The 17,375-nt window shown below is 41.9% G+C and overlaps 1 protein-coding gene across 2 annotated transcripts in view; it reads left to right on the forward strand.

Annotated features, from left to right (window-relative positions):
- The first annotated feature begins 208 nt into the window (after window positions 1-208).
- The window catches only part of Slamf1 (signaling lymphocytic activation molecule family member 1), a 36,944-nt gene continuing 19,777 nt past the window's right edge, over window positions 209-17,375 (forward strand). For both annotated transcript variants that reach the window (XM_051186288.1, XM_051186287.1), the window contains exons 1-3: window positions 209-342; window positions 8,123-8,458; window positions 10,283-10,573. In XM_051186288.1, coding sequence (XP_051042245.1) covers window positions 267-342; window positions 8,123-8,458; window positions 10,283-10,573 — 703 coding nt within the window. In that variant the 5' untranslated portion in view covers window positions 209-266. The remainder of the gene's footprint in view (window positions 343-8,122; window positions 8,459-10,282; window positions 10,574-17,375) is intronic.

Below are 17,375 nucleotides of genomic sequence, written 5' to 3' on the forward strand. Positions count from 1 at the left end.
GTCTAGACACCTGATTTAGGCTTCTCAAGAACAACGAAGTGATTTAAGCCTGATCAAATATGAGCAATCCTTGAGACTCAAGCAGAGAAAAAAAAAAAAAAAAAAACCCAGTTGAGACAGGAAGCTGGTTCAGGAACTGGTGGTTGGTTCCTGATGTGTAAATTTGACAGCAGCGGCAGTACTCTCTGATTAAAGCCTCTGTCAGGGCAACTGTGAGCAGCTGCCCAGCTCTCAGCCAGGAACTGCATCCCTCTCTTCGCTGGCTAATGGATCCCAACAGATCCCTTTTCTTGGGCATGCTTCTGTTTCTTTCTCTGGCTTTTGGATTGAGCTACGGAACAGGTGAGTGTTCATTTGTTTAAGGATTTGAGTCCTGTGTTCAGCAGTTTGGAATCAGCAGACCTTCGGGGATAGAGGAGACATGGGCTGGGGTGTATGATTCAGTTGCCTCTTCCTTAAGGAGTGCCTCTGGGTTTCTACTGTGTCTTTCGAAGAGGAAGAAACTAATGTGTTACTTGGACCTCGGATTCCAGGGATTAGCCCCATGGACACTAGTTTATAAGGAAACAGAAGCCAAAGGCACCTGCTACATCCATAATCAGCCTCTTGGTGTAAGAGACTCAGGCTGAAGTTCTGAGTGGTTGGTTTGGGGTGGTACCCTTCTAGCAATGACCCATGCTGTGGAACAGAGCTCTGGAAGACTTGTCCTGAATCCTTGCTATGGAAAGTGACTCTCACACATACACCAGCAGACAAAGAACATGGTCCGGTATAGAGCAAAGGTGGCAGAGGGAAACAGGTAGAAGTGAGAAACCTCAGACCTTTGGCTGACAACATATGGTGGCTTCAGTGTGGTCACACTTTCTTATAAAAGATGATTCCAAAGCAGCAAGAAGGGGAGAGGTTGGGAGTTTTGGAGCCCAGGGCTGGTTATAGATGTGGGAAATGCAAATCGAGAAATTTAAGGTCAAAGAAGCTTCTGTAGTGGGCCCAACTGGTAGCAAAGTTAGAGCCCAACTTCTTTCCCATTCTGCTGATTCTTTTTTCCAAGGCAAGCTATTGTTTTCTGTGTAGTGGGTTGGTGCTATAAGGAAGGTATTTGAGAGCAACAGTGCTAAGTGGTGATGCTGGGCTGACCATGTGAGTGGAATGGGCAACCCCATCTTAGGATTTGATTAGATTGTAGGAAACAGCCTGGCATGGAGATGGCTTTAGGAAGAGGATAGGGAAATCCTGAGGGCTAGAGCACTTTGGTCTTGAGGTTTTCATAACTGCAAATCCAATTTGAACTTTTCTAAGAAAAGCCCTGTAATGTGCCAGGGATGTGGGGGTGTTGTAAACAGAATCTCTTGCTCAAGTCTCAGATGAGGTGGCTCTTGCTGAGCCCCAATTTGAGAGCTTAGATTGCCAAACCAAGCATCTTTGTAGGTAGAGCTTGGTCTTCCTCCCTGTATCCTGTCTGAACCCCACCATTGCTGGTTTATTTGGTGGCTAATAACTATGGCTAATAACTATGAATTTTTGTTTTTCTCCTTGGCTAGCCTTGCCCGTGGCAGCTCAGGTGCAGCTAACAAATGTTCTGCTGAAGGGTGGAAGGTCACTTATTAGTAACAACCCAGCCCCACAACACACCACTTGGCAACTATTCTTTCCTTGCATTCCATCTTCTAAAATTGGTTCAATTTTTGTCAGGCTTCTATTTTTAAATGTGTACTCTTTTGTGAAACTCCGATAAAACTCAAATAGAAGTGCCTTGCAAATGAGACAGATCAGTCGTGTCAGGGCAACTCAGCCAAGAAGCTTGATTCATGTAAAAATCAGCACCTTTCTATTACAGCTCAGTTTCCAGTTCCCAGTCACATCTATATAAAGCAAAGAATCCACACGTCCCCTCCCAAATAAAAGAAATTCTCCTAAATAACAGCTGGTTTGTTTATTTACATTGAGTGCCCATGCTTATGTGACACAATTTCTATATAGCATCTTGACTTAAGTCAGAGAGCCATAGTGAAGAGTTACTATCTTTGGGTAAATAACTGCCAGGTAAACTTTTATGTCTTCTTCTATATTTTACTGGGAGTTGTCTTTAGTTTCTTGCCCTTAAAGAAGACAGACATATTGTGCTTATGTCACAATGTTAATATTTATTAGGCTCTCAGGAAGCCTTATAGTCTTTATAATGGATACAGCCCAGACTGGGGTTCCTGCAAAGCCAGCCTCTGGTTTCCTCAATTCATTATATACACTCATTTATGAAACAATATCATTTTTGTTGGTTTCTGATACTACTCTCTCCCTCATCATTTGTGCCAGAACATTATGGTCCTCATATATATATATATCATTAACTCCAGTTCACAGATATTTCCATAACTTGTGCTTAATGTTTCCATGAGCACTTGAATTAGATATAAAACGATAAGTTCACATTCTGAAGAATCTACACCAAAGACCAAACATGTCACATCATGTCTAGAAATCAGTTGGCTCAGATCCTTCAATGTATCAATAATCTTTTAGACTAAACTTTATTTGTAGAGCAATTTTGAGGCCATATCCATGTTGAGTGGAGATGGCTCACATCCCCTTACCCTGTGTTTGCATGGCCTCATCATCAGTATTGGCCACTACAGGGATATATGAGTCATGATTAATGAGTCTCCAAAAATGAGGTGCTTTATTCTTCCATGTGGGTCCTTCCCACTTCCTTCATACATGTTGAGTAAAAGATAAGGGACAAATGCCTGGGTTCTAGACTTGACCCAACCTAATACAGCTACTAGCCCATTCTATGACAATATATTAATCTAGATACTTCTTCAAAATAATTTAATCCCATGGTATAAAACCTTATCTTTCTCTATCTGCAGCACTGGAATAGAGTTCACAGCATCAGGGATTTAGTTATTTATAGAATGACCTTCAAAGATTGCATTCAGCACTGATCTACTGAGTGTATCTCACATGGCCTGGCAAGGTGTAGGGGTAGGGAGTAAAATGAGCAATTATAATTTCTGACAAGCACCTGACATTGTGTCTGGTATATGAGAGTCATTTAAAAATCATTGTTGAATAAAGAATAGTAGAAAACCCTGTATATTTGCTTTATATAAGACATTATGTTAAGTGTTTTATCATTTAATTATCATACCAACCCTACAAAATTATCATCACTGTCAGTACTATTATAGCTTTGTAAATGAAAAAAGATAAGCGGAGTAGATTAACAGTCTTTGTAAACTCTAGACATGTCAGTGAATGAAACTGGATAAGCTTCTGACTGAGAAATGGGAAGAATGATACAGTGTCTAAAGGTCCCATGAGGAAAACTAGAATTTTATATATATAAAAATTTATATATATATATATATATAGTATATGTTGAATTGAACTAACACTAATTGAAGTATGGAAATTTCAAAGGTGGGAGGAAATGATAAATTATAGGAGAATGTAGAAAGTCTTACAAAGTGAAATTTAGAAAGTATATAGAAACATTTTTAAGCATGCAGGGTTTTGAATTAACTTTTTCGTTTATTGGAAGAGAGATGAAGTTTCGTGTGTGTCTCTAAAACTTCAGCAGAACAAATGAGATTAGAATGAAGATGTCTTCTTTCTATGATCCTTGCTGTAGACAACACTGCTGCCAGTTTTTGTGTGTCTGTCAAGATAGAGGTTGGATTCTACTAGAGTCAGGAAAGAGTATTCCAGATGGAGATGCAAATACAGAGCTAAGGTGATGTGAGTGGTTGGGTGGAATGGCAAAGGGTCTGTTGTAGCCAAAAACTAAGGGTTTGTGACTGAAGAATTTCTAAATCCTCACCTGGAAAGTGGGGACAAATACTGTCTCTCATCCCAAGTAGGGACACTACAGAGATAAAATGGAATTCATTTTGATTGTGGAAAGAGAACCTAGACTCATCTTGTCATTCATTCATTCATTCAACCCATTTTATTCATTCACTTTGACAACAAGGATATTCTGGGCTCCTATTGTGTCCCAGGTACCTCTTAGAATAAATACCACAATAAACAAAAGATACAATCCCTCTTCTTGAAAGCTTCTGGGTGAGGATGACAAATGCTAAACTAGTTCAAACTAGTTGTGCAAAAAGTAAGATAGAAGCATGCAGCGGGAAAGCTAACTGAAGGCCTGAGTCCAGGAAGTCTTCCCTCATACAGAGAAGTCAAGGTGAAGACCTGAAGGGTGGAAAGAATTGACCACGCAAAGGGTGGTCCAGGCTTTTAGGCTGAGAAATGATGGGTGCAAATAGCCTGAGCAACAAAGACCCAGCACTCACAGCACCATGGGACAGGAATATTTAACTGACATCTAGGTTTAAAAACAAACCTTAGATAAGCTAATTTTTTTTTTCCCTTCCTGAGTCTGCATTTACAACTAGAACTGTGAAGCCTGTGAAACTTGTCTCTTTTCTACCCCCCGAAAATGTAGTAAGATGCTAAAGGCATCTATAAAGTATCAGAATAAAGCCAAAATTAAAGTTCTCAGGTAGAATCCCACCTTGTGAACAGATTAGCTAAATCCTGAACATTTCAGGCCCCTGTTCACCTGCCTGTGTGAATCACTCCATCACCAAAGAAGAATTACCCCTGAAGGAAAGTGAGTCAGCATGAAGAGCACAAATGTTTCCTCCTGACTTCTTTTAGTAAATAGGGCTGACTGAATCACAGGCTCGTTGGAAAACCCTCATCAGGCAGTAGGATGTTTCAGGAACAAAGACTCTATGTGAAGGGTTTTACAGCTCCTCAAGTTTCCACTTGTGCTTGGGTGGTGATGACCTCAAGCTCCCCTCTAGACTCATGGGAGCAATTACATCATCATTCCTTGTGTATTTGGGTGTTAGGGTCTCCTCCTGGTAAGGTTTGGTTCTGCCCCTTATGTATGCAAACTATGAAGTCTGTCTTTATCTTCCCCATTTCTTCCCTTACACTTTTTCTCCTCTTACCTTCTACCATTTATTTATTTGTTTATCTGGCTACTTCCTACTTCGGCCTTACCCTACTTTTCTCTTTCTTGTACCAATTCTGTACTCTGAAAATAATAACAAAACAAAACAAAACAAAACAAAACAAAACCTACCAGGTCATGTGGTAGGAAAGGCTGTATGGGAGGCATTTGGAGAGTGGAGTTAACAACAGTGTTAGACTGGGTAAATTTCCCCATTTTCCCCTTCTCCATATCAAAATTATTTTAAAATGTCAACAGTCTGGTAGTGATTCTGTTTTTAAAATCTCGTGTCTCTTTCAGAAATGGCATTTAGACAAGTGTTCCCCAAAATGTACACACATTCAGAGGTCTGTGCAGAGCTCTCAGTCTTCCCTCTTTCCTTTACACATGTTTAAGACTCAAGAGGCACATTTGTACAGTTCAGGTGTGAAGCCATCAGAAGAGCTGTGTCATCTGGAATTGTCAGGCATTACTGAGTGTGGCTGGAGGAAAGTCCAATGTGCTTCCCAATGTACCCATGTCAAAATAGCACTAAACAACAGTTAAAAAAAAAATAGTGTCTTCATCTAAGAGCACTCTGTTTCAAGAGGAAATATTAGCAATGCCCAAAAGACCAACTTCCTTGTCATCTACCCCCACAATTGAGAAGGGGGTCTCTTCTAGGTAGACCCATCACAGAAGCAGGTGTTTTCATTTTACTCTTTTGAATCTCTTATCATCTAGAACGATCTGTGCCCATTGAGTCATGTGTTCCTATAATGAACATTAACTTGTGGTTAAATTCAGTTATATACATATTAGGCTAAGCTAAATAAGAGGTCTGTTAAGGTAATATTGTTTTCAGTACTTGTCAATTGAACAGATATTTATTTTATAGTGCCTTTGTGCCCAACACTGTAACCGGTTGTCAGACATAAACAGTGGTATGAAGTTCCTTCTCTGGAGAAGACTGTACTCAAGTGGGGCAGACAGCAATAAAATGAATAAATGTGCACTGTAACAACACCAGGCAGGGATAGCAAGAGCAATGGGCAGGGGGCTGTCCTGGGTGCTCCGTCAGAGGAGGCCTCTCAGGAGAAAGAATTCTCTAAGAGGGGACATAAAATAAAATGAGGAACTGGGCTGTTCAGGTACAAAAGGGAAGAGATTTCCAGAGGGAAACAGGGCAGGAATGTTCTTAATGAGGTTGAGGAGCCGGAAGCTACCTGGCCATGGTGGCCAGAGTGGGCAAGGGATGGATTTGGAGCAATGCCAGGGTCTCAGTGAGCAGAATCAAGGACTATGAACTTTGTGAGTGCTAGAAAAGCCCTGGAAGACTTAAAGCAATAGAAGGAAAATAAATAAATCAGACATGGGTTTAAAGAATCGCTCTTCCCATGGTACAAATGTCGGGGGAGTAGCTGGGAGACAGTGGTAGCAGCTAGGCCCGTGGTGTTGGGAGTAGGCAGGAATGGCATGGAACGCGCTTCTGTGTCACACCTATGCAGAAATTAGAGCCAGCAGGATTTTCTTTCGAGATCAAATATGGAGTGTGAGGAAGGACAGACTCAAGAGCATTCCAATGTTTTGGCCTGAGAAAGTGAACAAAATTACGCTTGAACAGAAAGGGTTTTGCTAAAGTCAGCTGCCGTTTAAACCTCCACATGCGCATTTATGTAGGCAGTAGGCTGTGAAAGGATTAGCCATAATATATAACTGTAAATATTGCAGAGATATGTCGAACCGTGCAGCTAAATGAGAAACAGAATAGGTGTAAATAAGGAAGAGAAGGAAGCCTGAGCCGGGGCATAGTCTGATATTTAGATATCTAAAAAAACAGAAGTTTCCCCCAAGGAAACTAAGAATGATAAAAGAACAAAATAGCAAGCCAAGGAAGTGTCGGGGACCAAATGCAGACAGTGTTTAAAGGAGATAATGAGCTACATCCATTGAGTGTTCCTTGAGAAAGACTCAAGACAATGATGGAGAATCAATTATCTTGGCTCTGTATAACAGAGAGATCTTGACAAGTGTGATCCAATGAGAATTTGGGGAGAATACTTGTTTGAAGTGGGCATAAGGGAAACTGGGTCAGGAAGTAAAAGCAGAAACCATGAACAGGCATGCAAGAACCTTCCAGAAAGAAAATGATGAGGAGAGATTTGTTTTTGTTGTTGTTGTTGTTTGGGGAGGGGAGGTTGCTTTTTAAGATGGGGGCAATCAAGTGTTTGTATGTGAGTGCTGGTGAAAGAAATCCAGACGACAGTGATAACACAGGGGATGGGTTATAGAGGAAACATGAAAGCATACGAGTGTTCTTTGAGGGGAGAGGCTAGCCTCGGGAGGGAGCACAGGCCATTTCTCCAGGTAGACAGATCGACTGGGATTTCCATGGATTGAACTTTACTTTCTTCTGTATTTTTTCAGTGAAACAAAAAGGGCGGTCACCCCTGCTAGAGGAGGCAGAAATGCAGGCTGTGGGTTTGAGCAAAGTGGAGGTATTAAATAGTCAGCACTAGAACCCCTCAGAGCGGTTTGAAAGGTTTTTGGGGTTTTATGGGTTTTTTTTTTTTTTTTTTTTTTTACATCCCCCCCAACCTTGTTCTTGTTGGCTCAGCTTTTTTTTTTTTTTTTTTTTTTTTTTAAGGAAATAAAGTTATCTCTTACCTTTACCATTTTTAATGATCTAGGGTATTTTTGGAGAACTGGGATTCCAGTTTGGACATGAAGCACATCACCTCCCTAATTTTCACAGTCCTCTTACTCTTCTCTGCTTCTTGTCACCTGGCTTGTTGCTTTGGAAACTATGGTCCCCTGGGCTATTTGCTCTTTACCTTGACAGAGAAATTACAGACTGAGATTTTAGTCCTGGCTCTGCCACTTACTAATGTGACTTTAAGGAAGTCATTTACTCTACTTCTGCCTTCTGCGTTTTCACTGTTAAGTCTGAGTTGACAGAACCCTGGTGGAAGTAATTGTAGGATTGCCATTGGACGCTTTGAAACACTGAAATTATGCTTATGATCCTGGTGGTAGTCCTTGTAGACCACCATGTGGTAATTTGAGATAGTGCAAGAGGAGAGGCGAGTCTCAAGCCAGTCACTCTCAGTCCTTGACACAACATATTCTCCAGGTCTTTCATCTTAAGGAATTACCTTCCCTTCCTTTCCACAGGTAGAGGTGTGATGGATTGCTCAGTGATTATCCAGCCACTGGGAAGTGACACATGGCTGCCCCTGACAAATCAGATAAATAAGAGCATTAACAAAAGCGTCCGCATCCTCGTCACGATGGCAACGTCTCGGGGAAGCAAAACCAACAAGAAAATAGTGTCTTTTGATCTCGCTAAAGGGGACTATCCAGATCACCTAGAGGATGGTTACCGGTTCCAACCAGAAAACCTGAGCCTGGGGATTTTGGCAAACAGGAGGGAGAACGAAGGATGGTACTTTGTGAGCTTGGAGGAGAATGTGTCCGTTCAGCAATTCTGCATGCAGCTGAAACTTTATGGTAAAAATGGGAGTTTTCACACTTCACATAGGAGGTCTAGAAGACTTAGGCCTTTCTCAGAAGCAGAGTGTTTGCAATCAGAAGCAACTAGAAAGATCTGGCCCAGCGAGTATTTAAGCTTAAGGGAAATACTTTGATAGGGGGACATTTAGTAGGCTGGTTGGTTGGTTGGCTACACATTGGTGGAGGCTGAATTGATTCTGCTTTGAAAGGAAGAAGCCCACTCACCGTGTGAGGGCTTTCACCTCTAATAGGCTTGGTTTGCATATCAATTTTTTAATAAAAGCATTTTTTTCTATCAAGTCCGAAAGTACAAAGTTTGAATACAACTGAACAAACCTAACTTCTCTGTCATTGCCAGGGACCCCAGAGCCAAGTGGTTTTGCACGTGCTTACCCACATTTGTGTAGGCTGTTTGCTGAAGCAGAGGTTCTGAGTAAAGAAAGCTGACATTCTACCCATAGGCAGCTCACCAAGCCCAGAGCCCTGGGGGAGGCTTCCACCTACATGGTGAAAGAAACACTTTTTTCCCCCTCTCATTTGAACCAGGATCTGTTATGTAGTTGTTTAGTTGAGAGACTGTAAAACCTGCATCTTCCTGACTCCAGAGCTTTCTGAGCCTCTCTAACCTCTGCTCCTGACCTTGAGGACACCTTGAATTCCTATCCCCTAGACTTAGAGTCTCATCTGCTCTCCAAGGCTTCCTGGCATCTCTGCGGGGCTCCCCTGATCTTTCACAGGGATCTCTTGCACCAGCAAGGATGGGATAGGAAGTCCACAGCCAGCAATTCATTGAAACATTCAGTTATCTACAAGAGAAGCAGAAACATTTTGACTCTCTCCTGCCCTAGTGTTTCCCTCCTGCAAATAGAGAATGCAGAATTTCCATAGCCCTCTGCTGAGAGTGCACGTCATGTGTCCCTCTGTTCTAATAAGTCTACTGACTTTGTCAAACCTTATATAATAAGTTGGGTACTTTGGGAACTGTGGTCTCTGCAACCATGACTTTCTTTATCAAGAGAGGGAGCTGGGCTGATTTCAGAATCTAATGAAGGTACTTGTATCAGCCTGGTCACTTAGAAGCTACATAATATCGAACAAGATGTGACATTTCTCTGAGACTCAGTTTTCTCATCCACAAAATGGAAATAATTATTTTTTAGTTATAATTATTGAGAGAACTAAAGAAGATGGATATGAAGTCAATGTGCTGGTCCTATAGTAGCTGTAATAAGCACAACCTCTCCTTTTATCTTGCCTATCTCATGGCTTTAGAATAGTATGGATTGATTGAAAACTTACCACTACCTTAGACCTACAAAACCCTTGCTACACACACATACATACACACACATGTACCATATACACACACCACATACCCCAACATCATACACACACCATATACACACATACCACACACACACCACACACATACACATACACACACACACACACACACACACACGTACCACATAGACACGCTTTTACCTCTAGGAGGCTGTACTTTAAGCCTATCAAAACCTATCTTACTCTTGATAGAATATGGAAGAACAGTCTAGATGGTAAACATCAGGAAAGGCATGCAGTACCCTAACAGTATTAGCAGAAAGTAGCTAAAAACCAAATACTTCTCTATTCTATCTCAAGAGAGTCCTGGAAATAACAAAGAGGAGTGAGGGGTGATGTGAGAGATAGTTTTCCACAAGAGACAACTCACACTTAAGACTTCTCAGTGAGGGGGAAAGGCCACACTGGTTTAGACAAATAGGCCAGTCAATAGTTGCGAAAGTCGTGTTTCAGTGATGGCTCTCCTCCTCCTGACAGAGCAGGTCTCCACTCCAGAGATTAAAGTGTTAAACAAAACTCAAGAGACCAAGAATGGGACCTGCAGCTTGATGTTAGCCTGCACTGTGAAGAAAGGCGATCATGTGGCTTACAGCTGGAGTGATGAAGCAGGCACCCATCTGCTGAGCCCAACCAACCGCTCCCACCTCTTGTATGTCACCCTTAGCCACCAGCATCATGACAGCACATACAGCTGCACCGCAAGCAACCCTGTCAGCAATCGTTCTCGGATCTTCGACCTATGGCAGGAGTGCGGGCGAGAGTCCTCAGGTGAGTTATCTGGTAGCAGCTAGGGCATTTCATTAATGGCAAGACCAATACTAACTGGTCCAGTAGCTCTGCTTCCATAGCCAAGCCTTGCCAAGTACACTTTGTTTCTATATATTGTCAAAGCCTCCAGGCATATCCAACAAAAGTGCTTCCAAGGTGGCCCCAGGTGACATTAAATCACATTTGGTTCACAGTTGAGGAACAAATAGGGAAGGAAAGAAAAGCAGAATCAGACCCAGAATTCAGATCTCCAAGAGAAAACCTTTCTCTGTGTCTTCTGCTCTGGGTGCAGCACACAATGATGTCTGGAAAAGGGATGCAGGTTGCAGGTCCTAAATCTCAAATCCATGCTCCATTATGGTGGGACAGTTCTATGCCATCAGTTGGTACTTTCCTAGCACTTATGCTGCAAGAGAAGGAAGTAGATGTGATGTGTGACCTCTGTGCCTTAGCAACACAGTGTAAAAGTGAGATGTTTGCTTGATAATGAAGCACAGGCTGTAAGGGAGGGGTTTGTGTTGGGAATGGATTGTGACTCTCAGAGCCAGTAAGAGGAGCAGAGGAATCAGAGTGAGAGGTAAGCTAAGTCCTGGAGCATGAAACAAGGGGAAGGTGATGAGATGAGAGTACTCCTTTATAGGCAAGGCACTTTGAACTGTATGTCTCTTTGGTTCACAGTAAATTTGCCAGGTGGGTGCCATTACCAGCTTCATTTTACAAATGAGGAACTTGAAGTTCATGGTATTTAAGTATCTTTTCCAAGTTTCTTCAGCTTCAAATAGTGGAGTTAATGCATAAACCTAAATATTTCAAGTAGGTCTTCTCTTTTCCTAGATAGAGAGCATGACTGTTCTGTTGGGAGAGAATGCCAATCAAGTAAGCCCATCTAACCATGAGACAGAAGAGACCCCTTCCCTCTTGTGCTAGACTGTGTCTATGTCACAGGAATGTTCAGGCAGAGCCCCAAAAGGCATGACTTACATCCTGACATCTCCTAGCTGGGGATGGGAACAAGAGTCATTCCAAGGAGACTCCCACCCACAGACTTGGTATCTGTGTGACACACCAGATGTGCAGGGACAGAGGAGAGGGGACTGTAGATGCGTTATGCCCTCAGCATAGCACTTCCTGTAACTCCCCACCCCCAGAGGATTCTCAGATAGGACATACTCCTACTGTACCCCAGCATATTCCTTTGAGTTCTTTTATGAACCTAATGCAGCCATGTCATGGAAAGAGTCAACCATCTCTGTTTTCTGAATGTGGCCCACAAACCATGTGTAGGTTCATTCTCAGGTCCCTCCCTGCCCACAGTCATTCAGAGCATCCTGGAAAAAGGAAGAAAACAGTGCTGTCTAGTGGAAAGCTTCTAGAACATGGTGGGGGGGGGCTCTTTCTAATTACTGAACCAGAAAGCTCAGCTTTCCCTGTGACTTTATTCTTCATCTGTAACTGACAGCTGAGAGGAGTTGATTGTTCACTGGCCTACATGGAACATTATTAACCCTCACAGCAATCAAATGATATAGATAGTGTTAACATCTTCACACTGTGGATGTTGTAAAGAAAAAAAAAATACTATGAAAGGTTTGAGTAAGATCAAACACAGAGCCAGTGAGAGAATTGAGCTGTTTGGTGCTGGAATCATCATAGGTATTCCTGGAATTCACTTAAAACAGCCTTAGAAATCACAATGAGAAACTAGTTTTTCTTGGAGCTGAGGAAGACCTATTGTGGCAGCCCAGCTCTTGCTTGTTAAAGCCTGTTTAGAGACAAGGGAACAAATTTTTACACTGATCTATCTCAAAATGAGATGTAGGGATGGGAACTCCTTTCAAGATAATGTGACAAGCATCTAACTAGTGCATAATAAAATCTTGGTAATCCATAAAGCTTACACCTGGGCATTCAGATCAGGACATTCTAAGTGAACACTGAAGGTGAATTTTACCCCTTTTAGCCATCCTGAGGATGAAGTATACACTAGTGTGATTAAGTATGAAGCAGGCTTGGTGGGGTATGGAGGGACACTAAGTGGCCCTTAATTAGAAGATGCTCTGAGGAGAATTCTATCAAGACCTTGTCCACTCAAAAAAGCTACTAGACATAAGGCAGCCACTTTTTTCTCTTGGGCTTCTGTCTCACCATCTGCAAGGCAAAGGGTAAATTACTGATGTTCCTTCCAGAGTTGACATATATGATTTAGTTCATGAATATGTCAACAAGAACTGTTAATAAGAACTGATAGGAGTCTTGGCTTTCTGGGGTATTGATGTCATAAACTGTGATGCTTTAAGCTGTTGGAAAGTATTGTCTCAATGTTCTGGAGTCTAGAAGTTCAAGATAAAGGTGTTGTCTGGTTTGATTTCTCCTGAGACTTTTTCTTGACTTACAAATGGCCTTTCTCCTCTGTGCATCCCTGGTGCCTCTCTCCCTTCCCTCTTTTGATATGGACACCAGTCAAGTTAGAAAAGGGCCATGCTAGTGACCTTGTTTGAATTTAATTACCTTCATAACAACTTGTTCCCAAATATCACTCTGAGCTTCAGCATATGAGTTTGTGGGTGCAGTAATTAAGCCACAGGACTCCAGTTTAACTTGATTATCTTTATAAGGCTCCCATATCTGATGGAAGTCTCATCTTAAGGACTTCTAAATAAAGATTTTAAGAGAACACAATTTAACTCATAGTTCAAGTAAAGGTTCCTCCCCCTCCAAAGATGGAGGGGGTCTTTGCCAAATCCAAGCCAGACACACTGACATTTTGCAACATGGCATTTCCTCTATACAGGGCTGTAGAGGAAATTACCTAAATTACTGAAAACCCACTTTCATTAGTCTATCACAGTGGGTCTCAACTTTCCTAATGCTGTGACACTTTAATACAGTTCCTCATGCTGTGGTGACCCCCGACCATAAAATTATCTTTGTTGCTACTTCATAATTGTAATTTTGCTACTGTTATGACTCGCAATGTAAATTTCTGCAATTTCCAATGGTCTTAGGTGACCCCTGTGAAGGGGTCACAGGTTAAAAACTGCTGGTCTATCATTTTGTGTTTGCAAATGGAAGCTGATAACTTTAAAAGTGCTGTGTTTGCTTTGACAAAACATCTATTGAGGTTTTACCACATTCCAGCATCATACAAGGTAATCAGCACACAAAGATGAAAAAAATAGAGAGATACAGACTTTGTCCTGGGTATAATTCTGTAAATAGACAGTTATCCTAGATCACATAGTATGTCCAAGAGGTTATAAAACCAAAATATGTGCAAGGTAATAAAGAGAGGGAATGAAAGCATTGGTTCATCAAAGATGGGTATTTGAAGAAGTTACCCAGACTCCCTGACAAAGGCATATTAAGCAGAGGGAAAACAGAGAAAGCATGTGACACATTCTACACCACCTTGAAGGTAGTAGTGTGATAGGAGTTGACATTTTTAGATGGGGAAGGGCGTCATTGTCTTTGCTTTTCAAAGAGAAAGTGCAGTGGTATAGAGAATAGACTGGGGTCAGAAAGAGGCAGAAAAGAAAGAAACTAGTTACAGAAGGACATTATGGCAGTAATCCATCAAGATGTGCTGAGGCCTGCATCAAAGCAGTGGCCATTAGTACAACAAAGACTTCTTACATAGCATACACCAAGGGGAACCTCAGCCTCAGAATGAAACTTTATGGTAGGCTGAGAGTTCATCAGTATTGCCAGCAGTAAGTCTAAAGAGTGATTTTGAAGACATTTTTCCACTTTTTAATGAAAATATGTGCATGAACATATTTGTTCTTTGAAAAGAAATTTTAATGACATTTGTCTAAGCTCTCAGTCATATAGTCATCTGGGTTCCAATAGCCATTTAAGAATCTCATACATCTTCAATGTCTATCATAATGAAGTCTCTTATGGCAAGGCCTAAATTCTTGGGCTCTACAACATCTTTTATCTGGGTCATGTGAAGCGCATTAATGTGGTTTGACAGTAGATCCTGTGTGGGACTTGCTGTTGTCCTTGTTCACTATGTTTTGAAAGTATTATGTCTGTGTAAGGGTGATTGATTCAAAATCTTAAAAGTTCAGCTAGAAGGGAATACCCCTGGAAGCCCACACTAAAAGGAAAAACTTTCTCAAGAAGTTAGTAGAATGCTGGCTCAGTGGAAGAAAGGGCTAACACTTGAGCTCCAGAGTGTCCCTTCCACCCCCATCATTTTCATAGTCACCTAGATGTTCTATGCCCATGGTCCTCTCCAGTGTCATCCCCGTATAGCAAACCTGACAAGTGGCAATAGCAAAAGGATAAAGGTCGGATACTTATCAGCTACAGCCTCATTATGTGGTCAAACATGTAACAAGAACAGCTAGGAAACACAGTTATCAGCTGGGTAGCTGTGTGTCCACAGCCCTGAAAGAATGGAAGAAATGATCCCAGGCACATGGCTAGTTCCCTCTGCAACACTGTATGGTGAGAAACAGGCTGCTGTAAGGTAGTGCTTCCAGAAGGTGTGGGTTCCATAAAAACCTTTTCTTGGATGCTCCCAGACTGGTAGTATCCTCTTTCCACCCCTAGTATTCACTGGAAACTACCACTAAGAAGGCATCTCTTGAAGACTGTTGACTTCTTCAAGGAGCCCTGCTCCATGCCAGTAACCTTGTTGACAAAACCACATGAAAGGCAGGAAAGAGATCCGGTACTCTCAAACCGTTATGTGAGCATCTCAGAGGCTCCTGGATCAACTACATTTATTTCTTGGGTTCTGTTTTGTTTCTTTTTATCTTCTCCAAATAGCATGATCTGAGGACATGAAGGGAGAGAATCTTTTATGTCGCTGTGATGACAGAGTTTTCAGAGACAGAAAACGGAAAGAAGACAGCCAGCATTTTCCTTGGAGGTGTGGCTCTGTGTAGGTTTTCTCACAGCTAATAGTGGAGGCCTGCAGAGTGGAGACTCATGCAAATTACTGTCTCCTCTAAATAGCACAGGTGTTTTCAGTCAGCCCCCTTAGCTAGGGGAAGAGCATCATAACTCTGGTTCAGAAAAGAAAAGAAAAAAGAAAAAGAAAAAAGAAAAGGAGAAAGAAAGAGAAAGGAGAAGAGGTTGAGGTAATGTTTCTTCGTGACTGAAGAGCTTGAGAAGCCAAGGACAAGTGTTATCTGATTTCTGCGAACCAGCATCCTGAGAGGCCTCAGTACATGAATGAGCAAAAGGAGAGAGAGTGGGATCTTCTGGTTTGAAAATAGGAGCATGGGTGATGTGCTTCAGGCAAGAACACTCTTCCCTGCTTTGTGTGTTATTGAAAAGCTATGTCAATTAGGTCATTGGTACCCTTGAATCTTGTCTCGGGGAATTCAGAAAGTGACCCAGCATGCCTTCTAAGACCTTCATAGATTTAACACTATGATATTTTTTTAACAAAAGAAGACATGACAGTTCTCTAAGATCTATTCATATTCAATAATTCAAGTTCATCAAATGTATGTGGAGTGACTTCATATCCTGTACCTGGTAGGAAGAGGGGCTGTTTAGAAAAAGAATAGGCACAGAGACCACCTTTAGAGGTGTCAACCTAAGCAGGACTTCTGTACTTTACTAGATTAAAAAAAAAAAAAAGACACATCATTGTAAAGAAGCTACTACTAAAATTCCTCTTTGGAGGATACACAGTACTCATGACATGCTTTAGTAGCTGTAGAAGACAGACAATAGAACCCTATCTCAAGGAATATAGATGTTGCCTGGATTCTCTGAGAAAAGGAAAGATGATGTTCATACAGAAACAGAGTAGCTGAGGGAACAGGCACATGTCTCTATCCTAGCACCAGGGAAGCTGAGACAAGAGGCTCACAAGGCTATATAGCAGGTTCTAGGCCAGCCTAGCCTCTCAACAAAGCAAAACAAACAAACCAAGAAAGAAAGAAAGAAAGAAAGAAAGAAAGAAAGAAAGAAAGAAAGAAAGAAAGAAAGAAAGAAAGGAAGGAAGGAAGGAAAGAAGGAAGGAAAGGAGAAAGGAAGGAAGAAAGGAGAAAAAAAGGAAAGGTCTGCGTTCATCAGGCAATGGATAGAAGCTCCCGAGTCACAGTAGAGTCTGCTCCTTGAGCCTCTTCAGATCCTCCACAGAAGACTGGAACACAGATTCTTGGTGGATAGCTGTTCTATCTTGTTTTTGTTTGTAGAATCTGGGGGTGGGATCAATGCTCGCACAAGAACAGTACACTGAAGAGCAAGCTGGGCAGGAGGAATAAGGGCTCAGAGGGCCACAAGAAAAACATTCCCAGAAGCTTTGGAAACTGTGCAACCTGAGCCCCACAAGCTAGATAAGCAGCAGTCTGTCCATATTTGTCTGGCCTTCCAGTTTGACAGTTCCTCTATAGTTTCTATATGTAAATACCCTGACTAGCAAATAGCACTAAGTGGGTGAACATTAAGTATAGGCACCTTGGAGCATGCTGCTCAGATGGGAAAACTAAGCCGTAACCAAGTGACAGCATGGGACTTGGCACCTCTGGGCTTCAATGAGGAGGACACTTTCGCACTTGAGAGCAAATCCATTTTCTTGCTCCAATCAACCATTAAGAACATACTGGGGATACATGGGGCAAGTAATGAAAGGACTGAGAAAGAATCTCTGTCAAGAGATGCTCTCTGACCTCTTACAGGTTCATTGGGGAGCTGAGGCTAGGGGAAGCAGGTGACGCCCATTGATCTCGTGACGGAGTCTAGACGTTGCTTTGAGCACTTCATGTACAGTATTGTGAGGGTTCTTCAGAACAACCCTGTGAACTAAATGTTTTTATGTTCACTTTATTGATGA

Source organism: Phodopus roborovskii, unplaced genomic scaffold, assembly GCF_943737965.1.
Source record: "Phodopus roborovskii unplaced genomic scaffold, PHOROB, whole genome shotgun sequence".
Classification (NCBI taxonomy): domain Eukaryota; kingdom Metazoa; phylum Chordata; class Mammalia; order Rodentia; family Cricetidae; genus Phodopus; species Phodopus roborovskii.